The 24203-nt window shown below is 38.3% G+C and overlaps 1 protein-coding gene and 1 long non-coding RNA gene across 2 annotated transcripts in view; one reads left to right on the top strand and one right to left on the bottom strand.

Moving 5' to 3' along the window:
• AP3B1 (adaptor related protein complex 3 subunit beta 1) overlaps positions 1–7114 on the bottom strand; it is a 185870-nt gene extending 178756 nt beyond the window's left edge. Inside the window, exon 1 of the mRNA XM_081131585.1 lies at positions 6853–7114. Within this exon, the coding sequence (XP_080987711.1) occupies positions 6853–6980 (128 nt within the window). The 5' untranslated portion in view covers positions 6981–7114. The remainder of the gene's footprint in view (positions 1–6852) is intronic.
• A 6-nt stretch (positions 7115–7120) lies between these two features.
• Positions 7121–24054, top strand: LOC308554358. Its single transcript, XR_013998402.1, has 5 exons — positions 7121–7421; positions 8503–8634; positions 15086–15142; positions 18347–18410; positions 21981–24054. It is a non-coding gene; the product is annotated as an uncharacterized lncRNA (long non-coding RNA).
• Positions 24055–24203: the final 149 nt, after the last annotated feature.

Genomic DNA, 24203 nt, shown 5'->3' with positions numbered 1-24203 from the left:
AAGTCTTCCCCTAAGTACACAAACCAGTGAATGTTATTTACAGTAATATGAAATGTACGAAAATCATTCCTTCCTGATTATTCTACTTTGGGCTCTTCACTTTAAATTTTGAATTTGGACTGCAGGCAATTTGTTTTTGTCAATAGTTCATTTATACATGTAACTGCAAAAGTGTCAAATTACTTCACTATAATACATTTGTCATTCCAAGAGCACTTTAACTTTTGATGCAATAAAAACATTTCAACCAACCTTTAGTCTGCCTTTTTATTTTAATCATTCAGTTACAGTAATGCTGCTCTAAATTCTAAAATTTTGGAGAATAATGTTTTAAAATAATGGTAAGTCTTCAAATTTAAGTATTCCAGTTTTCTTCCTCGGATTTCACCAAATCAGTGATCTTAAAATAACATATCCTACATCAAGGGATGAATATCTTTCTGGCTGAATATTTGTTAAGATAAATAATAAAAGGCAGAACTGACTCTTCTCCAAGAAGAAAAGCAAGCTAAGCAAATAAAATGGAACAGTATTTCATCAAAGTTTATGTTTAATGGTTAAAATCTTATTTGATTTTAAGTGTATTTCAAGAATTAAATTACAGGAGACCTACTGCACCACGGAAGTGCCGATCCTTAACTTGAGCAGTCAGCCCTTTGTAAAACTAGCAGTCTTCACGTGAAGACAAAAACAAGTAGTTCATCTAGCTAGGAAGGCACTGCAGATGCCACCACACAGTTTCTCCTTCAAATAGCCATCTGGGAACAAAAGACAGTTAGTTACTTTGAAACATCAATAAAACACTGAAATTGGCTAGTATTTTATGTGCCTTTGTAAATAAAATAAAGTAGGATTCAATTTACATACAGGGGAGGGCAAAAGTGGGTTTACATTTGTGAGTATGGGAAACATGGAGTTACTAAAGTTATTGTAATAATCATTACCTGCATGTCTTTTTCCATACGAACTGTAGACCTACTTTTGCCCACCCCTGTATATACCATGGCGAATACGTTAACATCACCAGAAGTAGATCTAGTGACCATAAGTTTCAACCAGCTAGGCAGAATTAACAAAATAGATCAGCTACCAAAACTGGAGTTATTAGAACTCAACGGATTTAAATCTTCAGAACTTGAAGATGATAAGGACAACAGTATGCTATAGAAATTAATGGGTTGTATTCTCATACCTGTAACCCTAGACTCCTGAGCACAAGGCAAAGGAATGCAATGAGGGGTCTGTACCTCTTCATAATATGCTGAGGGGCCAACATTTCAGCATCTCAAACTAAAACATGTTTGACATTTCAGATTCCAGCATTTCAATTTTCTTCAGTAAATCATTCTTTATATTAAAAAAAAGCCTATAATAAATACCTTCTGGTAGGTATATCACACTGAAAGGTTGAGAAGTATTACACAATATGTATTACATACTTGTATTTACTGTTAGTTTTCACTGGCCTTATCTCACAAACTAAATTCTAAGTTTCTTAAAAGTAAGGTAAAGAGCTTATAATCAATTTGTATTTTTGTGCTGAAAACACAGACAAATGAACTAAAATCGCAAATTTACAAATAAGGATGTCTTCAAAAAGTAGAAGAGAGAGGTAAGAAATCCTGATGGTAAAGTTCATTCAAAATCTACGTGACAATTCCAAGCCAATTAACCCTCACTGTAGCAAAGACTCAAGCAATGACATGAAAAGAACTGTTCTGGACCTATATACAATTTAACTTCAGGGTGATACAATAATACATCAATGCAACATAATGCAAAGCAACACAACACGATGCAATAGGAATACCAGAGCAGGTTTTCTTTCTGTATAAGGTCTTCTGAATCAGTCATCCTTTATTTTTAAGTACATTGGCTAAGGAGACAGTAAATGTTAGTAGAATCTGAGTAATTCAATTGAATAAAGGACCTGAAAATATTTATTAAGCAAAATTATGAGCAGAACACTTTGCTAGGCAACTTCAGATAAATTACACCATCTAATATCAGGTGAGTGTGTGAGAGATTCCTGTATACAATATTCAACAAATATTCATTGAGTCACTACATAATCTGAGAATACAGAATGACTGAATGAGATAAAGGTATCAATGAGAAATACTAGGACAAGTAAAAAAGAAAGTGGAGCAAGCTTTGAACACTGAAACTATAAAAGTGTTAAATGAAAAAATTACAAAAATATGGTATAGACCTAATTAAAATTAATTATTATAAATAAAAATGGAAAGAGTGACACATACACACACAAAAAACAAGTTTACCAGCTCATACTAAGTCAATATTGACATCCGGGACTGGTTTAACTTTATTTTTAATGAACTCAAGAACATCCCTATAAAAAAGGTTATGCTCATTCAGCTGCACTTCTATATCCTTCCTGAAAGAAAAAGTGGTAGAGCTATATTTAGATTTGTTATAATCGCAGACAAACCACCAACCCACATAATCTTCCTAGGAGACTCCAGTGAGAAATACTGGTATTAAAGGTTAAAGAGTTATCTGTAACGTAATTTTCATGGCTGGTGCTGTAAAATTGATAATAAAATTTAAGCTAAAAAATAAAGCCTTATTAATGCAATGAAAATACACTGATGTAGAGTACTGACTATATCATAACAACATGATGTAGCATGCTTACAGGAAAGCATGTAGACCTTTGTTGGGGTCTAAATCAGCTCTGTGAATCTAAACAAATGAAAAGTCCACCCCAATTTTAGAAGGGACTAAAAATGCTACCTTTCAATGTGTTTCAGATGGTACTGCACAGGTAAGTTACTGGTTACTAAGGTCAGCTTTTAATTGTTAAACCTAATGGCCTCTTTTCAGCCTTTATTCTATTTGCCCTTAGTATGCAACTCCTAACATAACTGACCATTTCCTCTTACTAACTTTCCTCTTAGCTTTTTTTTTTTTTTTTTAACCTTCCTCTGGTTTCCTACCCCTCTCAGCACTTTCTCTCTTCCTGGTTCTTCTTCCATTCACACCTCAAATGTAGGGAGTTGTCTAAACTGCCTTCTCTTCTAACAAGTTCTCCCTGGATGACATCATCCATTCCTATGCTCTAATTACTATCTACAATTCTAAATGTTGATGCCCTGATCTGTATCTCAGCTGAACATGCATTTTCTTCTGCAGCTCTCTGGTTTCTACACACTTTGTCTGAAGAACTCCCTCTTTCTTCCACCGGGCAAAAACCTTCCCAGGCTTTAAGACTTAAAATGTCACCACCTCAGTGAAACTTTCACCAACTTTTCCAAATAGTGTTAGTTAATATTCCAGTTTAGAAATCACTTTCAACTATACCATCTTATGAGAATATCACAAAATAGACAAGTATTATCATGGAGATCAAGCAATTTGAACAAGGAAACATTACAAGTGGAAACCATTTACTTAAATCCAGATCTTCTCACTCTAGATCCAATGCTCTTTGTAATACACTGAGATGTTCTCAAAATAAAAATAATTAGATAATTTAGTCTTACTATTCATTGGTCTTGTTCGTTTCTTTCTAGAAATTAATTCCTAAATAAATGTTTAATCCAGAAATAAAATTATTAAAAATACTTTTAATTATACACACACAGCCTAATGGTAAAGATTTTTTTTTTAAAGAGCTTCATTGTTTAAGACAAAGAAAAATGATTTAGAAAAAAACTAAAAGCAATAAAATTTACAACAGTCTCAAAAGGAATACAAAAAATTAATTCTTTACATATTAAATGAAGAAACTGAAAATCTTGAAGCCAATAATCTAATACACAGGCTTGGTTAACCAATAAATGGGGTATAGGATCTTTTATAAAACCACCTAAAATTCCCTAATTATGGTTTTGTTTAAGGGGAGAAGGGATAAATAAGACTAATAAATGTGCTTAAATTTAGAAAACAAAATTCATCAATAATCCTGTGACTAAGAAGTCATTAGACATCCTGGAGATGATCAGTGAAGGATCAAAGGACACAGAGAGCTCTAGAACAAGAGGCCACAGAGCAAAATACTGGAAGGAGTCGGAGAGTTCAAACATTACCATATTGCAGTCATTGTGGCAAAGACTGGTTAAGGAAATTCATTAATGATTGCTAAATATAGGGGGTAGTGAATTTAATGAGAAGCAAGACATCTGCAAGGTCTCAAAGTGTTCCCCCATAGATAGATTATTGGAAAAAATAATAATGGACAACTGGACAATTATCATGAAGATGGGCATCCTATGCCTCCGGAAGGAGGCCACATCACCTATGGTGGTACTATGGCTGGGGATAAATAACATGAATCTAAACAAGAGGGAAAAACACCAGTAAACCCAAACTGAATATCACGCTATAAAATAATTGGCTTGCATCCTTCAAATGCCAAGGTAGTGAAAACAAAGGCTAAGGAACTAGACCAGATTAATGAGATTGGAAAACTAAATGAAATATATGATCCTGGACAAGATCCTGTACTAGAGGAGGAAAAAATGCTAAAATATTATTTATTGGAACAAATGACAACACTAGATTACGGACTGTAGACTGTACTGATGTTAAATTTCCTGAATATAACAGTACTGTGGTTGTGTAAGAGAACGTCTTCATTCTTTATAATTACACACTAAGGTATTAAAAGTAAAGGGACGTGATGTATACAACCTAGTCTCCAATGGTTCAGAAAACATTGTGAATGTGTGTCTGTGTATGTATGGAGAGAGAAAGAAAGAAAGCAATGTAGCAAATCTTTTTAAACTGTTGAGTCTGCACAAAGGGAAGTCGTCTGTACTATAGTGGCAACTTTTTTGTAAATTTGAAACCATTTCAGAGTAAATTATCAAAAACTAGAGCAAAGGAACAGGGTAAGCTTTCACATTTTTGGCATAATTTTTTTCAGTTGGTTTTGTTTTGTTTGTGTAAGCAAGAAATATCACCATTTTATAAATGAGAGAATATAGGCTCAAAAAAGCTTAAGTGACCATTTCCAGAACAGGAGTCTCCTTGTTTCTGTACAACCCCATTATGATGCAGTTCAATGGCCGAAGTGTTTCTAACTCCTGGAAGCTTCAAGGTCTACATCTAAGTTTTAAACTTCTAATGAGCTGTATGCATTCTCTAATAAAAGCACCATAAATTTCACCAAGTAAAAAGTAGTATACCCAAGTGCTTGAGGGAATGAGCTCTTAGAGTGTCTGGGTTCAAATTCAGTCAGTGCATTGTTCTAGCTTTTGTGTGTGCGTGAGATCTTGGGCAAATTAATCACTTGTGTTCCAATTTCCCAATCGGCAAAGTGGGATCAGAGAAGTACAGTATCTGTTAACAAGCAATAGGATTGTTAGGAGCACTGAATGAGATGATAAAGGTAAAGTATCGTGCACAGATGTACAAGAACTAAATAAATTTTTGCTATTTTTATTTTAAACTCAACCTATTAAGTCACCTCAGCAACACTAGTCATAGTCAAAGCCATACATTTTCCCCCCCAAATCTGACAAAATAGGAAGTCAGAGGCTCTAAGAGAAAAACATCTTAGATGTTCACAAACCAGAAAAGTAATTAATTATAAGCAAATCACATGCAAAACAGGCTGATGCCGACTTGTGGGTTAATTCAACAGCTGAAACATGTTGCTAATAAAACTGTAGAGCTGCCACAAGCTCCTTGTTAGAACAATCCATCATCTAAGTGCACAGAATGAAAAATGAAAAGAAATTAGCTATCTTACTTTTATACTTTTCTAACCTGCGAATGGGGGGGTGGGGGGTGGGGGGTGGGGACAGTAGTCCATATAAGATTTCAGTCATTTTAAGTCAAAATTTAATCCCAATTTCAACTACTAGCACTTTCCAGACTACCCTATCTTGACAGTAAAATTAAAATTTAATTATACACCCTTCTGACACCTCCGAAAGGAGCACAGGTACTTTACCTTAATTTAGCATGAATCTAGCAAGACGCTATTATGTGACCATAGTGTTTAGTACTGAGAGATTAAAAACAAGGAAAATGTGCCCGGCCGGGCGTGGCTCAGAGGTTGAGCCTCGACCTAGGATCCATGAAATCGGGGTTCAATTCCCGGCCATGGCACATGCCCTACTTGTGGGCTTGATCAATGACTCTCTCATCATTGATGTTTCTATCTCTCTCTCTCCCTCTCCTTTCCTCTCTCTGAAAATCAATAAAGATATGTTTCTTAAAAAAATAAAAATAAGGAAAATGTAAAAATGACAACAATAAAATGTAAAGTTACTCTGATTCTGTAAGTTTAAACCCCTCTCCCAAAATAAAACCATATGGAAACCTTTTTTCAAAGGTACTTAAGGTATTCTTAACTTTTTAAAAACAAAGTGGCCGTTGTCTAGTGCTCATTTTTAAAACACGCATTATTAATTTGTAAAGGTTCGGCCCGCTCACAGTACCAGGGGTCTGCGACGGGGCGGCGCGGTCCGCGGGCCGGGGCCGTCCAGGGCACTGACGCCGGTCCCTCGGCACGTGCCCACCGCCGCCCGCGGTCTCCCGTCAGCAACGCTCCCGCCCCGTCGGCTCCCCGAGCGCTCTCCCACCCCAACAGGCGAATGTCTCCGAGTCCGCTCCGACCAACATCACACCACCTGGAAGGGCCTGTTCCAACTCAGATTCCCGTGCCCCACACCCACTCAGCGAGTCTCTGCGGACGGAGCTCCGGCTCTCCCAAGTTCTTCTTCCCCTCAAGTTTGGAAACGACCCGCGACCCCGCACACGCTCTCCCCACCCACCCAGCCGCCCCAGCCCCACCCACGGGGGAAACGCCGCCGCCCGCCCCTCTCCGGGGTCCCAGCTCCGCAGTCCCGTCCCCGCACCCCCAACCGTTCTCCTCACTTCTTCAAGTCGCTGCTAAAGAGGCCGAAGGCACCCGAGGGGGACGTGGCCGAGGTCGCCTCCTGACCCAGCTCCGTCGCCTCCCCTCCCCCGGAGTGCTCATTGTAGGCGAAGCTGTTGCTGGACATCGCGGCGGCGGCGGGGCGGTCGGGCCGGGGCGGTCGCCGAACTGCGACGGGCCGCAGGACGCGGAACAAACTACTTCGGCGCGGAGGGGCGCGCGCAGGCGCTTCCGGGCTCTCGCGGCGGCTGCGGCCGGCCCGGGGCCGCCCCGCGCATGCCCAGTGCGCCCCACGGCCGGAGCCCCGGCCGGCCGCTCCGGGGCCGGCCCGGCCGGTCGCCTCCGGGTTTTCGAGGCAGCTGAGAGGCTCGGACCGGACTGTGCGCGCGGGAGGCCCTGAGCGCCGCCGGCCGGCGTCCTGGCTTTTCAGTCTCGTAGAGCAGAGGCGCCCGTCGCGCCCAATCTGAGCCCTCGAAGGAGGTCCCCCGCCTCCGACACCCCGTTGCTTGGCCCCTGCTGTAAGCCCGTAGCGTTCAGGTTCCTCCGGACGCGCCGCTGAACACAGCAGGTCAGCTTTCCCGGGCGCCCCCTCCCGCGGCCGCGCTTCCCTGCCTCCCCGGCCGCCCCCGCGACCGCCCCGCGGCCCTGGCTCCCCGGCCGCCCCCGCCCCCGCCGCGGCCCTGGCTCCCCGGCCGCCCCCGCCCCCGCCGCGGCCCTGGCTCCCCGGCCGCCCCCGCCCCCGCCGCGGCCCTGGCTCCCCGGCCGCCCCCGCCCCCGCCGCGGCCCTGGCGACCGCCCCGCGGGCTGGCGGAGCTTCCCGCTGCGCTCCGGGACGGGCGGACGACGTCCAAGCCGGAGTTTTCTTAATACAAAAAAAAAAACGGAGAGCTACAGGCTTTCTCTATAAAATACTAAGCAAATACTAAATGCAGAACCACTCAGCAGTTTTTTATATAATAAAAGAATTTTAAACATGAAATGTATTATATTTGTATAATTATGTAATAGCTATTAAGAGGTATTGGAAATTAGCATTTCACCAGCTTTCGGATTTAAAGCAATGGTAACCTGGAAATAGAAGGATAGTCTTCCCTTTTTATGCGCATGCAGATATGTGTGTAGGTGTGTAATGTTATAAAGAGTACGGATAACGTTAAAGCACCTCCACAACATGTGCCAAGTAGTGGTGGAACATGAAAGGCACCCCAACGACAGTCAGAAAAGGGACGCGCAGGCCTGTTAGCGCGATTACCACGGAACAGTGTGCAGATGCTGGGAGAACAGCAGGGCTGGGGGGAAGAGGCTGGAATACGGGGGTGCGCGCTGGACAGCCGAAGGAAATTATTAGGCCCTGAAATTGGTTCAGCAGAGTGGCTAGATTCAAAATCCAGCAACACCCCTGCACACCGGTAATATCTAATTAGAAAATATAATTTTAAAAGATCCTCTTTCACCGTAGCAACAAATAAGCCTTAAAAAAATGTATAAAACCCAAGTGAAGAAAAACTATAACATTTTATAGTTTAAATATGGGGAATGGGGGAGAAGACCTGAAAAGAGAGCATGTTTCTAGATAGGAATATTCAAGTAAATCTATTTATTTAATGCAGTTTCAGTCAAAATTCTTTTTTTTTTTTTTTTTTTACTAGAAAGCCCTGGCCAGTGTGGCCAAGTGGTTAAGTGTGGACTTGTGGACTGAAGGGTCCCGGGCACAATCGATGTTTCTCCGTCTCTCTTTCCCTTCCACTCTCTCTGGAAAGCAATGGAAAAAATATCCTCAGGTGAGGATTTAAAAAAAAATTTAAATTTCACCTGGAAGAATAAATGCAACTTAAAGAAAAATTGTTTTGGAAAAAAAGCATGATGAAGAAATTACCCTACCACTCATTCAAATGTACTATAAAGTTATTGTAATTTTAAAGTTTGGTATTATTTTCAAGAGTAAATAGATTGGTAGAACAGAACAGAAACAGACTCAGCTATGTGCAGGTATTGACATTATGATAAAGTTAACATTTCAGATCAGTTAGGAAATAATGTATTAATCAATGACCGGTACTAGGACAATTAATTAGTTAACTATGTGGCAAAAAATAAAGTTAGATCTCTGTATTAGTTTCCAATGACTGCGGTAACAAATTACCACGAATTTAGTGGCTTAAAACAGCAAAAATTTATTCTCTTACAATTCTGGAGTCCAGAAGTTTGAAATTAAGATGCATAGTCTAAGGTATGGGCAGGGCCACTTTTTCCAGAGGCTCTATAGGAGAAGCCCTTCCTTGCCTTTTCTTGCTTCTAGCACTACTTTCCTTGTATGTTTTGCATTCCTTGGCCCTTGGCCCCTTCTCCTATCCAATAAGACCAACAGCATATCATCTTTAAATCTCTGCTCCATCTTCACATTGCCTTCTCCCAGTCTGTATGAAACCTCCCTCTGCCTGCCTCTTATAAGGACGCTCGTGAACATCTTCAAAGTCATTTTTGCCTTATAAGGTAATATTCACAGTTTCCAGGAGTTAGGATTTGGGTATATATTGAAGGTCATCAGCCTGCCACAATCTCTAACTCACACAATACCTATAAGTAAATTCCAGATTGATTAAAATAAAAATAAACCACAAAAATTGAATGAAGTTCAGAAAAATATTTTCAGGATTGGGGGTGTCTCATGGTTGAGGATTGGGCCAAAAAAGCCTCTCAGCATAAATCCAGCTAGAAACAATAAACAAATACTTGTAAAACAAATTCTATATAGATAGTTTTAGCAGTCTTTGCAATCAGAAAATGACTCTTCTTATGTTTTTTAATAGAATTTAAACTTTACAGGCTGTGAAGATAGGAACTTCGAATTTTGCAAGTATTTTCTAAGTGTTCATTTGAATTTATTATTGGAAGGAATAAAGCTACTCCTTTTTTTTAATAGTTATATTTGAATTATAAATAAGACCATAATATCTCTAATAACTATGAGTTTCCATTTGTTAAGTTCTTTAAAGTTTGAAACTCCAAGTTAAGTAATTTACATGCACTTACCATGGTCCTAATTGATCTTGCCCCCCTTTACATCTCATGACTTCATTGTGACCCATTTCCCCTAGTTTACTACACTCCAGACCACCTGGCCTTTCTGTTCCTTGCTCTACCAAGCTTGTTCTGACTTGAGAGACCTTACTTACTGAGCTCTCTGCCAGCAACAGTCAAGGCTGGCTCCTTCATTTTTTTCTGGCTTTTTTCTATTCATCTGTTAAATCAAATATCACCAATTCAGAGAGGTCTTCCCTGACCACACAATCTACTGTCACATCTCCTTCTGATCCCCACCCCTAGTGGTTACATACTTGATTGGCTCAGCTGATCTGTTTAGGTAGCTGAGTCTGATACATATTCCTTTGGAAGCTTTGCAATGCATTACAAAAGGACCGTTTTTTCCAGATAGAGTACAAAGTTTCTTTTGCCAAATAAGCATGAGTTGCCATGCTCTCCTATTTAAAGAAACCCCATGATTAATTATTTTGGAACATGAAGAACTCTTCTGTAATTGAATTTATGCAATCCTCCAATTTAGCAAGCATTTGGGGATTTTCATACTTCACATTTTCTGAAATGGTACACGCCTGCAAACGTATGCCTTAAAAATGCCATGACCTCATTATCATGCTTTATAATGAAATTGATCTGGAAAAATGAAATGTGATTAACCCTTGATTAGATAATGACATGCTGATTTAGGAATCGAGAGACTATATTACAAAATACCACAAAGGAAACATTTGAGGCCAGTTATATATAATTCTCATTTCATTTAAGAATCTAGATGGTCTTACCTCAGAAGCAAAGGCTTAAGTCTTACAAAGTGATCATGTTGTGATACTTTCCCTCATATTCCTAATACATTTGATATTTGTATTCAGTACTGGGTTTTGAAAGAAGTTCCAATAGCTGGGAAATGTGCTCAGCCAAGTGAAGCACTGCTGACGTACAGGACTCCTAGAAATCTCTTCTCGTGTCCTCTCTCAGGGTCCCTTCTGCAGCAGAAAGAATGGTCAGCCAGACTCAGATCTGAACCCTGACTCCATCACTTGCTAGAGGTATGAGGCATGTAGGCTCTTAACCTTTCTGAGACTCAGAGGTCCTGAAAATCATTAGTTCCCATCCTTATTGAACAACGAAACTCCCTTTTGAAAAAGGAAATAACACTTTCAGAATACTGTTCCAAGTAGAAGTAAATTTCCTAACTCCTTTGTTAACAAAATCTATAGACTTGCCCCTAAATGTTGAAATTATAGGACCAGCTCCCTTATACATTTTCTAAAACTACTCTCTAAATGTAAAAACTCTGAAATATTTATATGCAGAGAGGAATCTGAATATTTTAATACAGTCAATAAGTACATATTGAACTCTCCTTGAACATGGCACATGATGGAAATCACGTAGAGCACGCACTTGAGGAAAAGCCAGGCCTTATCCTCAAAGACATAATAATATCATGTAGAGAGAAGCCTCTATGTGAATATGTACGATACTACAACACAAGGCAGTACTGGTGAAAATATTTAATAGCAATATAGTCAAAAATACTTAATTTTTCATTTTTATGAATTATGTTACGTAATTCAAAAACATTCACTCACATCCCATTCCATTGTTATAGTTCAACTATCTTACTCTGCGCCAGGCACTCTCCTAAGTTCTTGCATGTATTAACTCATTCAGTACTCGTACAATCCTGTGGGAGGTAGTTACCATTATCATCATTTCACAGGTGAAACAAACGGAGGCACTGGGCTTGAGAAACTTGTCCAAGTTCATACAACTAATAAATAGCAGAGCTGGTCTTAGAACTGAGGCCAGACTCTGGGGTCCACACATTTAATTACTCTGCTATAACACCTCTTCACATACTTAATAATATATCTTGCAGGTTGTGCCATATCAATATATATAAAACTTATTTGTTCTTTTTTACAGTTGCATAGTTGCATAAAATATTCCATTTTATGACTGTATCACAATTCATTAAACTAGCCCTCTAATGATGAACTTTTGACTTTTTTCTAATCCTTATATATCACAAATTATGCTTTCATAAATAATTTGATGGTAATATGTTTTGTAGTATATTGCTACCTATGATTCTCTGCAAGGTGAGTCTATGACTATTACAGGACTCTAAAGCTTCACCACCCCCATTACTGCATCACTTCTCCTAGATATGAGGGAGATTTACTAAGTGAAATGAGAGGAGAAAACAAATTGTGAGCAAAGTGATAAAAGAAATCACAGAGAAAACAATAACATTTTAACTAGATCTTAAAATATGGAAAAGTTAATTTATGCAGGCAAGTGGGGTACATAGAGGCTTCATAGTAATGAAAGAATCGGAGGCACTTTCACAGACATTAGGATAATAGAGTAATTCTCTCTCTGAAGTGAATGTAAAAGTCTTAAAGGCTTAAAATTGAACAATATAGTTTTTGAGGTTAATAGTTAAAGGAAATCAAAAAGCAGGTCCTACAATGGTCAGAAATAAATCTTCGTGATACCATAAAAAATTTCCTAAGTCACTGACATAGCACACTAATGCATTCAAATGTGCCCATGCAGCTGGAGCAAATGGTGCCACAACAGTTGGCATAATCACAGATGGAATGATTGTAATGGAAGTAAAAAAGCGAAAGGGATAAAGCAAAATCGAATGGCCTTAAATTAGGTGGTAAATCACTCAATTTAAAATCTTGTCGTTCAGAATTCAAACCAAGGGCCCATGTTTGAGGAAACTAATGGAAAATTTGCTAGAAGTCGTTCAGAAGGCACTGAAAAAGAACACTGCATTTATAATGGGAAAATATTTCAAATAACTTTAAAATTCAATGTTAGCAGAATAGTTAAGGAAATTGTGGAACTACAACTTGAGGAAATATGAGCCATTGTATATTATTAACAAGAATACTGTTCTCTTAATCAGGACTCTCTTTGTTGCAAGCGAAAATATCCCTGTTAAACCAACTTAGCAAAAAATAAATGGGAAAAAATAGGGTATGGGGAAAGAAATGTATTGACAAGGGTAGCATTGCGCTCAGAGATGAGTAGACATAGGGGCTCAAATGATACCCCCAGGATTTTCTCTCCCATCTCTCAGCTCTGCTTTCTGTCTGTGTTGGCTTCGTTCCCTTGAACCTCAGACAAGCTGAGGACATAGCCGCAGAGAGCTCCAACTTTATAAGGTCACAGTTTCGCAACTCCCATGAAGTAGAGTCTTTTTTCTAGCAAATTCCCAGGAAAGGGCTCTGATTGGCCCACCTTGGGTCATGTGCCTATCACTGACACATAAGAGGTATAGAATCCACTACAATTTCAGTATGATTTGTTGGCCAGGTTGGTTATGAGGAGAAGAAGGTGAGACTCTATGGTCTAGTGATGCAAATATGCCATCCCATTCAGTGATACAGGATTTCTCTCAAGTCAAAGACATTGAAAGCCTGTCCTTTAGCATAGCAGCTGGAGCAATAACAAACTACAAGTGATAGTCACACTGCCAGTTAGTGGCAGAGCTAGGACTTAAACTGCTTTCCCAAGTCAACCAAATAAAAGTCTCATTGAATTAGCATTGTATCCTGTAGGGATCGATGGATTTTATTTTCTCTGCAGAGAGATAACTAATGACATCTACATTATCTTTCAAAACATATCTGTCTCTCTGCAGAGGTAGGAGGTAGAACTTATTTGAAGATAACTTTAAGACGGGAGTCCAATTTTATTCCCATATGTGTCCCCACTGAATGATTCTGATAAATCACAGGATTAAATAAATTATTTTGGACCAACTTTAACCAATCTATATATCCCCATTTAGATTATAAATTTCTCAAGGGTAGTGAATGTATCTTACACTTCTTGATGTCTCTCTACCTGGCACAATGTCCTACAGATTCAGTAAATGCTATCAGTGTTTCTTGCAATGAAAATAAAGGAAACTGCTAAATCTATCAACCCAGTGGAATTTTTGAAAGATAATAAAGTTCTTTATAATTATTTGATATTGCCTGGGTAAGATTCTACTGTTTGAAGAATTTAGCAAAGGTTATAAAATTTAATTAACTCAGAGAGAGTGACAAATACTTGAGAAGATTTTATTTTCCCTTCATAATTGCAATCGATATGATAAAATTGTCCTCAAGCAGTTGCTCCTGTCACATTAGCATATACAGTTAGTTTGAAGTCCCAAATGATACATTCTCCCGTTGTTTCATGTTTCTTGACTGTTAAATTTAATAGGAAGGGCCGGAATTCATTAGAATAAAATTGTACTAAAAATATATCTGACCCAATTAGTAAAAGAAGCTCTTGTCTGGGATAAGTGGTAATTCCAGTCGTCGGCAGCAGAGGTAGTTGTTTTCACAGAAAACATGAGATAATAATTGCTCATATTTGAGTTTCTCTCCTAATTATAATTTTTAAATGTTAAAATCTTATAAAGTATTGATCTTAAGTATTATAATTCCTTATCTTTTCTTTTTCCTTTTGTACCCCTCCCTTTTTTTAGCAAGTATGTTTTGCTATCCAGGTCAACAGGTCAACAGTATCAATAATTTTTTGTTTACTCAGTTTTTAACTCACTAATTGGGTCCTCAATTACTATGACAAGCATAAATATCCCAGGTTGGACACTAGCATAATTATGCTACTATTATAAAATGACTGCTTCTTGTTGCTCCTGTAAGAAGATTTTAAATTAAATTTAATAAGTATTTATTAAGTAATCATAATGTAAAAGTACTGTGGAAGGTGGCCTGGGGAAAATAAAGAACAAATGTCTACTTCAGCACAAGAGGTTTAAAGCAAGAGTCTGGGGATAGCAAATATGACACTCAGCCCTGGAAACTGTTTCTTTCCAAATCCTCTCATATGACTGTCTTAGGGCCGTAGTGTCCTGAGATGAGACTAGTGTCAACATTCAAAAGGACAAGAGCAAATCCATGTTGGCCTATTTGGTCTCTGCTAGAGCAATTAGCTCTGTTTACTGCATAATCAGTGGGACCCTGAGTAGGTCACTTAACCACTCTCACCTTCAGTATCTCCAACAGTAAAATGAAGGTAATCGTATGAATTTTAGAGGAGTATAGTGGTGGCCAAAGAGATATGAAATGTGAGACATCAGAACAGTGCCTGTCACCTGTAGGTGCTCAATAAATATTGGTTCTTTTTCTCTTTCTGTGTGTCTGCCATTAGCACGTCAACCCAATTGGAATATCTAGACGCTGCGGATCACAAGGGAGTATGGCAAAGGTAAATGATAGTACTAAGCTGTTGCCAGTGATAATACTGTTAAGACGCTGACTTCAAAGCTTCTGTGCAGGATAATTTTCTTCTATTTAATTTGTGTTCATTCCTGCTGCTCCCCTCACTCCGCAATCCCTACTGCCCCTCTGAGAGCCCCAGCACCCCAAGGCTCATTTCCCACTGGGTACCCTACTTTCATAAAGTTCCGCTGTTTAAAAAAGTTGGAGATAAAACACAGCAAAGCACACAAACGTTGATAAAGGAATAATAATTTAGATGGCACCGTGAGAGCAGAGACAGGAATAATAACAATAGAAATGTAACGTATTTTATTTTTCTGATATGTGGAAAATTGGGCAAGATTCCTAAAGAGGGGGTGCGTAACTTCAATCACCTTAAGTGTGGTAAAAATCATTTTAATCCATTGCCAACAAGTCAACGAGATACTGCCTTATAAAACTAGAATGTATTTGTTTCTGTCATATCCATGATGAACTGTTGTAACATTTTTACTGCACTGAAGTAAGTATGAGTGTGTGCTATCATCATTTGATTGAAGCCCTAGGCAAGTCAGTAAGAATAGCACACTGTTTTTACCCTCTTTAAACAGAGGGACACAAATAAATAATTCAACCAAAAACTGCTGTCTGTTGCACTGATTGTGCATTTAATTTAAAATAAACATAGAAAAATCCCTGGAATATACAACATGGAAGCTATATTGGGACTATATGGGAGAAAACCTTTGCTTTGTCTTGACTAAAGAAATTCTACAAAAAAATTGAAGTAGCTAACATGACAATAACATTTTGGAATATGTTTACCAAAAACATACTTTCCTGGAGTATTTTTATTCAGTCAATTTTTGCTCTAACAAGATAATATTTTACAGTGAAAACCTATGACCTGATTTTATTTTTTTTCTGCTGAACTCAAGAGAATACAATTAAACCAGCAATTACTAGAGCTTAGCAATACTGACATAGCTAAACAGCTGATGTGGTATTGATAAATTATTCATAAAAATGTAATTTTGATGATAATCTAACATTATTTAGTAAAGGGTTTAATTTCCTATCTAAAAGTTATTATTTCCCATTAGAAAGTCTTGCTTCAAATAATTTTGTATTTTTGTTACATAATAGCAAAAATTAACTTGAAATGGCTTGAGGCAAAACCAAAATAACTCTCTGAGCCCAGCGAGTCATAATATTTCAATAAAATCTAATGAGTAGAGTGAATCAGTAATGCAGAATCATTGTCGACTATTTTTGCTCTTCTCCCTGGCACTAAAATGAAGAACACAGCATTTGTGGAATACTGAGCATTTCCGACAAGAGCCAAAGTAATTTAAATTTTTATTACTGCATTTAGTCTTTGGCTTTAAACAAACCAAAAAAGAAAAGCAACCTCCAAAAAAGTAATTTACTAAATCATGGTACCAATCAAATCATGAACAATCCAATTGCAGTATTTGGCTTTCCTTGGATTCCTTTTGTGTTGCTAAGACATTGGATAAGTGTGACTGACAAGCAATATTTTACAGAAAAGGAGTTCAGAATGATCTCCTGGCAGGGCTGAGATAGGAGTATGGAGCCTGAGGCTATCTTCTTATTTGGTAACGAAGACGCATTTGCCACACTTGCTTCCCTCTTGCTATTAATTGCCCTTAGGATGATTAACATTGGTTCCAAATTCCAAGTCACAGGCTGATCAGTCTGGTGAGGCTCCAGTAAATCTGCTAAACAGTTTAGGTCAATGACCATAAAATATTCCATGATTCCTTAGAGGAATAATCAGTGACCCAGCATGTCGGTCATCAGGGTAAACACACACATGCATGCACACACAGTGGTTTTAAATATAGTATCACCTTTTTCTGCAGTTAAAATCTTAAAATCGAATCCTCTTCAATGAGCATTTAAAATACTAGGGAAAACAATACATCTATTATTTTAAAAATCACTTAAAACGTCTCGATTTTCTGCTGTATAACAGTTACTGTGCTGGACACCGTGAATACAACCTATAGTAGCATCAGATAAATATGTACTGAGTGACTGCCCTGTGCCGATCACTGTACTAAGTTCTTCCTCATGTGAATCAGTCCAATTAATATTTACAACAACCCTACAAGCAGGAATAAGTCATGACTCCTTCTCTTAGATTTGGGCAAGAAAAGTCCCACTCTGGTCTTCACCTGGTTGTATCACTTCCTGCAGGACAAGGCACCTCCCTTCTTAACCACTTTGGTTACACGGGATCTTGGCATGGCTTGACTAAATGACCTAAGACCACTTCAGAGACTGTGTGACCCTTTCCCATTTGTCCGTCCTGCTTAGAGTAGCTCATGCCTCCTTCATGGCACCTGTGAGTCCTTTGGTCGTCTTTGAGAGTTGGTCAGCCTCTTCTCTGTGACACGCTTTCTCCACTTGGCTTTGGGCTCACCGTTCTAACTTACTTTGTTTCCTCTGCTAGTTCCTCCTCATATCCCCAACATCAGAATGTTCAAGTACCTCAGGGCTCAGTCTTCTTTTGTCTTTGCAGTCCATTACTAAGAGGCCCTATAAATATGGGCAGAAAGCTCTAACAAATCTGTGTGTAGACAAACCAGAGTTCCCTTAGGAGAAGCCACCAACATGAAGGGCTCAGAAACAGAGCTTAGGAGAACAGTTAAAGGAGGTAGGTGTATTTAATCCGGAGGAGAAACGGCATTGGGTGATGCAATGATCGTATGTCTTTAAATACTACTTTTAAAGGCTTCTAGGTAGAAGGGGGATTAAGCTTTTTCTGCATCTCTACAGTAGGGAGAATCGGGAAAAGTGAGTGGGAGCTTGAGAGTGGAAGAGACCAGACAGAGAGATTTCTAGTCACCATAGCAAGAATGGCTTGTCTTGACAAAGAAAAATGTCTTGGCGCTCAAACTATGTGATCACGGATCAGGATGTGGGGCTGGTGAGAAGGTAGGGAGTGATCGTGTGAAATAGATCTCAAGCATTGGAAGGACAATTAGATTATATAACGTTTAAATCTACTCTAGTTTGGGGACTCTAAGATTAATTCTTAGCTTAATAAAAATAGCCATGATAGTCATCACAATTCCAGAAAGAAAATTAAATCTGGCTTAGGAGAAGTTAAATCCAATGAAAATACAAAATTTTTGTCATTGATTTAACATTCACATTTTATTCTGTCTTCTCTCATTTTCAGAAGTGAATTCATATGAAGCAAATCTATAAAGGAGAGCAGTAGAGGTGAAAATATCACAGAACAGGCAAGTAGTTTGACCAGTAAACTCGTCGAGTTGAGACAAGTGTGAAAACTCATTACGACCTGAATTTCTCACACATCTCAGTTTCCCCTCCTCTTTAAACTTCCTAATAGAAAAAGTTGAATTCACTTTATTGGCAACTCCACTATTTGCCCTCACTTCAATCAAAAAAATAAATAAATTAGAAGTACCTCCTTTTCCACATTTATTTTAATCTAGAATGTTGTGATCTCTCAGGATTTATTTTCTGGTTTCTCAAAAGACCAAATCTTGGAAATCTCACTTTTAAACCCATGGGGAATATGTCTATTTCTACTTTATGTGGGCAGGTAAATTGAGAGGGAATAGAGTTTGATTTAACACCTGTTAAATTCTGTAGACTATATATCAAAGGTGTTGCAGAAGAAGTAAATACAGCAATAAAGTTCTATGTTATTTCATATTTGAAGATAATATTGCTGACCATTGTATTACTTGTATATTAATGAAATTGGAAAAGAATGAATTTATAATCTTATCAGCTTTTATCAGTGGTATATTTTTCTTTCTCTAATACAACAGTCTTGCTAACTCATTAAAGGCAGAAAAAAAATCTTTTTTAAAGTCATCAAATCTCAAATAAATCACAAGTACAATCACAGTGATTCATTGAACACTTCTTGTGTGCCTGGTGCTTTACATATATTATTGTCTGTTATTAGCAAACTGCTTTTTATTTACAGATGAGAAATCTGATACTTAAAGAGTTTTAGTTACTACTTTTCCAAGGTCACATAACAAATAAGTTGCAGGGCCTGGATTCAAAAGTCTGGCTTCTGTTACCCCATCCAGCACCCTCACCCACCATGTTACACTCCCTATGAAGCATGTTGAGGCAGGGGCTGGTTGTGCCTACAAATATCCATTCTCTCCCTGTTTCTTATTGTAACAGAACACTGCATCTTAACTGAGCACATTGCTCAGCTGAGGCTGTTTTTCAGCCTCCCCTGCAGCTAAGAATGAGCATGTGACTAGACAATATATAAAATATGTAATCTGCATATGGAATGATTTCTGGAACTTCTTTCTCCCTCCCTAACCCACCAGAAAATGGGCAAATTTTGTGATCCAGGTTATTACTCAGAAGGATAATTAATCATCAGTGATGGAAGGAACTATACAAATAAATGCATTTAAGGAATGAACAGTGTTTATGTGGTCAGGGCACATACTCAGGTGTGGGTTTGATCCCCAGTCAGGGCACCTGTGAAATGTTTTTCTCTCACATCAATGTTTCCGTCTCTCTCTCTCTCCCTTCCTCTCTAAATAAAAAAACAAAACACACCGATATTAAAAGATATATATTGGAAGTAATGTACTCACTCCTTGCCTTTTGTCCCTAATTCTCAAAGCTTTTTCTACATCCTTTCATGGTTCTTTATGTTTATCCTATGCAAAAGCTAAGGTAGGGAACAAACTCTTCTGCACCTTGTTTTCTTAAGGTGTCTTAAAATACTTTCCTTATAAAGATTTTTCTCTTGTTTTTAAAGCTGCACAGCATTGTGTAGATGTGGCATAATTTAAACAGTCCTCTATTGATGAACACATTGGTTGTTCCAATGTGTTGTTACTATTACAAATAATGCTTCAAGAAATAACCTTTTACTGATACATAAAGTTACCATATTACCTAGCAATTCCACTTCTAGGCATATAACCAAGAGAATTGAAAACATGTTCATACAAAAACTTGTACACAAATCTTCACAGTAGCATTATTCATATTAGGCCAAAAGTAGAAACAATCCAAATATCCACCAGCTGAAGAAAGGGTAAACAAAATGTGGTATATCCATCCAATGAAATATTATTCAGCCATAAAACTAATGAAGCGCCGATGCATACTACAACATGGATGCATCTTGAGAACATTATGCTAAATGAAAGAAGCCAGACATAAACCTTCACCTATTTTATGATTCCATTTATATGAAATGGCAAATCCTTAGAGACAGAAAGTAGATTAGTGGTTGTGAGGGGCCGAAGGTGGGAGAAGTAAGAAGTGACTGAGTACAGGGTTATTTTAGGGGTGATAACAATGTTTTGGAACTAGATAGTGCTTGATAGTTGCATAATTTGTGAATATATTAGAAACCACCTAACTGTACACTTAATTTTTTTTAATTTATTTTTTTAATCCTCACCTGAGGATATTTTTGCCATTGCTTTTCAGAGAGTGGAAGGGGGGAGGGGAGAGAGAGAGAGAGAAACAAACATCAGTGTGAGAGGGACATATCAATTGGTTGCCTCCTGTGCACACCCCGACCAGGGCCAGGGATCAAGCCTGTAAGCAAGGTACGTGCCCTTCGCTGGAATCAAACCTGGGACCCTTCAGTCTGCGAACTGATGCTCTAACCACTGAGCAAAACCGGCTAGGCCTAAACTGTACACTTTAAAATGGTGAATTTTATGGCATCTGAATTGTATTTCTATTTAAAGAATAACTTTGTACATATCATTTCATATGAGTATAGGTATTCTTATAGAATAAAATCCCAGAAGTGGAATTGGTGTGTCAAAGATGACGCACACTTTCAATTTGTAATTTTTATAGATTTTGCTGAATTTTTCTCTAGGTTTGTTTGCCAGTTTATACTCCCATCAACATGTATGAGGGGGCTTGTTTCACCATGACCTTACCAACAGAATGTCAAACTTTTAGAGTTTCATCAATCTGATAAATTTTTAAAATGATATCTTAGTATAGTTTTAATTTGCTGCTCTCCTATTATGAATGAAGTTGAGTTGTTGTTGGTTTTGGTGGTTTTTTGTTGTTGTTTGCCTATTTCCTATCAAACAACTGTAATTCATTGGGAATGTTTGCTTGTATTGCCATGTTTTCCTACATAAGAATCGGTAATTCTTATGGTAGGAAGGAGCTTGCTCTATTTCCAACCCTCTCAATCAACCCCAATTTTAGTTCTACCCTGCAGTTCAGTATATAATTATTCAAATTGCAATGGTTCTCTCTAGCAACAAATTGAACCTCTACAGAAAATGAACCAACTGACATAAAGAGAAAATAATAGCTGAATTTTTAGCCTTTGGATCTGAGCTTTGAAAACCAAACAAAAGCCTGCAGCCTCTCCAAATTACTGATTACACAATAATCTCTGAATCCTGACATCTGAGGTTTTTCCCCAGGATTAAATCTATGATTTGTAGCTCTTTTCATCTAGCTAGAAACATAGACCATATAAACACTGTTCATTCCTTAAATATATTTATTTGTATAGTTCCTTTCATAGCTGATGATTAATCATCCTTCTGTATAATAACTTGGATCACAAAATGTGCCCATTTTCTGGGTAGAAAAACAGGTTCTGATGAGAATTCCCATGTTGAAATCCATGGCAAGTCTGTCTGCCAATAATGTAGAGCTCTTTCAATTTTCAGTGATAATACTTTAGACTCTACAATTTCAAAGCAAATGTTTTTAATGTAATTTCTAAAATACTCTCAATTAAATTCATTTCTAAGCAGGTATGCAATTTAAGAGTTTAGTAAAACTTTACACCAATTTTCTCTTGGCAGCCTTTTCCCTACCTGGATCTGAAGTCCTGACATCTCTGAGTCTTAGAAAAGTTGTTCAAGCTCGGCTGACGTGGCTCAGCAGTTGAGCATCAACCTATGATCCAGAAGATTGCGGTTTGATTCCCAGTCAGGGCACATGCCCGGGTTGCATGCTCAGTCCCCAGTAGGGGACATGCAAGAGGCAGCAGATCAATGACTCTCTCATTAGTGATGTTTCTATCTCTATCTCTCCATCTCCCTTCCTCTCTCTGAAATCAATAAAGGTTTTTTGTGTTTTTTTAAAAAAAAGAAAAGTTGTTCAAGATCGTAGAAACAAATGCCACAATTGCATTAGCTATATTACATTAGTGTGCAAAGGCCATATATGGCTCAGCCCGTGGCTGCGATATTTGACAGTGCATTTAAAATAATTCCATCATTACAGATGGGGCCAGTTTCATGGGTGTGCAATCCTTGTAGCTACACAGGGCCCCAAGCTTAGAGGGATCTGTGTTTGGTTTAATGCTTTGCTGTTGCTGTCTTGAATTTTTAAAATAATTTTTAGACAAGGGGCCTTGCACTTTCTTTTTGCCCTGGGACTGGCAAAGTATGCATGGAGCTCTGATGGCAGAAAGTCACATTGGAGTGCACAGCTATGCATCAAAGAAGTAAAGAAGACAGGCTATAGTTGGAATAGACCTTATTGAAGAAGGAAGATTTTAACTGCTCAGTGTTGCCACAAGCTTGTTTCTCCAGCCTGGAATAAACACTTTTTCCAGCCTCCCCTCTCAAAAAAGGGGCAGTTAGATAAAAATGTTCACACAAGATTTGTATTCATGTGCAGTACAGTTGGGTCCTGTCCCCTTGGGGCTGCCTCTTGTGCTGACCAGCTGCTCCTACCCCATGTCTGTCCTGGAACTAACCCTAGAAAAAAATTTCCCAAACTCACTAAAAAAAAAAAATCCGAATTCAAAATCAGGAACAAGTTCTCATGTAGGGATAATTCTCACATGGGCACAGATACCATCTGAATCCAGTCTTCCCATTGCCTGAACTCTTCCAGATGAAGTGCCAAGGTGAGAGGCAAGCCTGTATCTAGAGTCATAGCTGCCCCATAAACTGCCACAACCAAAACATGCTGACTAATCTGGACTACATCAGCAACCTTAAGCTTTCATCTTCCCATGCCACAGAGTTTTCACAGTTACGGTAGGTGGAAATATTCTATACTTTCCGATCTTCACATGCAAACCCTGTGCTTGTTTTTTCACTGAATAGCATACTAAATAAGCTTACCCCATTATGGTGACAGTAGCTTTTAGAGAAGCATGGAGAAAGTGAGCGAGCATAGCAGCCAGTAAAGACCTTTCTGAGGTGGTTTCCTTGAAGTTTGGGGGTTAGGGAGCTATCATTTGTGAGAGAACACAGGGATTTCCAGATGTAAATCATCGGTGAATTTATCTCAAGGGATGTCGGGAAATAAATAATGGAACCCGCACAAGCCATGTGCCTGGGAGGAAAACGTCAGGACAATAATTACCAAAATTATAACGAAAACCAAGTGGTAATTAGCTCTATTGGTTAAACTAATTAAGTGAGCAAAAAATACTCTGAGAAAATAAAATGTCAGATGTTTAGTATTATAGCATTTTTCCTACAATTTCAGAATAGCTTTGAGAACATGTAAGTGCAATTTAAAGGATACTTCTCTATATAATGGAGTGGTAGAAGTGGTAATAAATGGTGTTAAAAGTGCATTAAAAGCTGTGCGTAATTCACAGGCCCAGACTTTGTATTAAGTATGCCAGAGGGTGCTCATGTTTAATGCCATATTTGAGCCTTCGTTAGATTGTTGCTCCTTTTGAATTTCTGCAACTAAATATTATAGAGTTAGCCTGGAATATTTTTTACCACCCAAATTGTTGAAATCTGTGTTACTTGCCATTACCTAATACAAAGAAAGAAGAGGGTGAGGAAGTGGGAAGCCAGCGTGAGAGTCAGTTTTCCATCTGAGTCTTAGTATGAATGGTTTTCTAGCAAAAAAATACGTTACAGAGTGGCTCCATTTAAATTTCAGTAAGGTTTCCACAGAGATAAAAAAAAAAATTTAATAGGAAAAAGTACACATTTACTTAAGAGAGAGATGATATTCACTGATAAGAGCCAGTAATAAATGATCTGCAAGGAAAAATAATAGAAAAATAAGAAATGAAAATATTTTTTTAAATGGATGAAGGAGAAAAA

Source organism: Miniopterus schreibersii (assembly GCF_964146895.1).
Source record: "Miniopterus schreibersii genome assembly, chromosome: 3".
Taxonomy (NCBI): Eukaryota; Metazoa; Chordata; class Mammalia; order Chiroptera; family Miniopteridae; genus Miniopterus; species Miniopterus schreibersii.
Note: the sequence above shows the minus strand (reverse complement) of the source record. Positions and strands in the feature narration are given on the sequence as shown.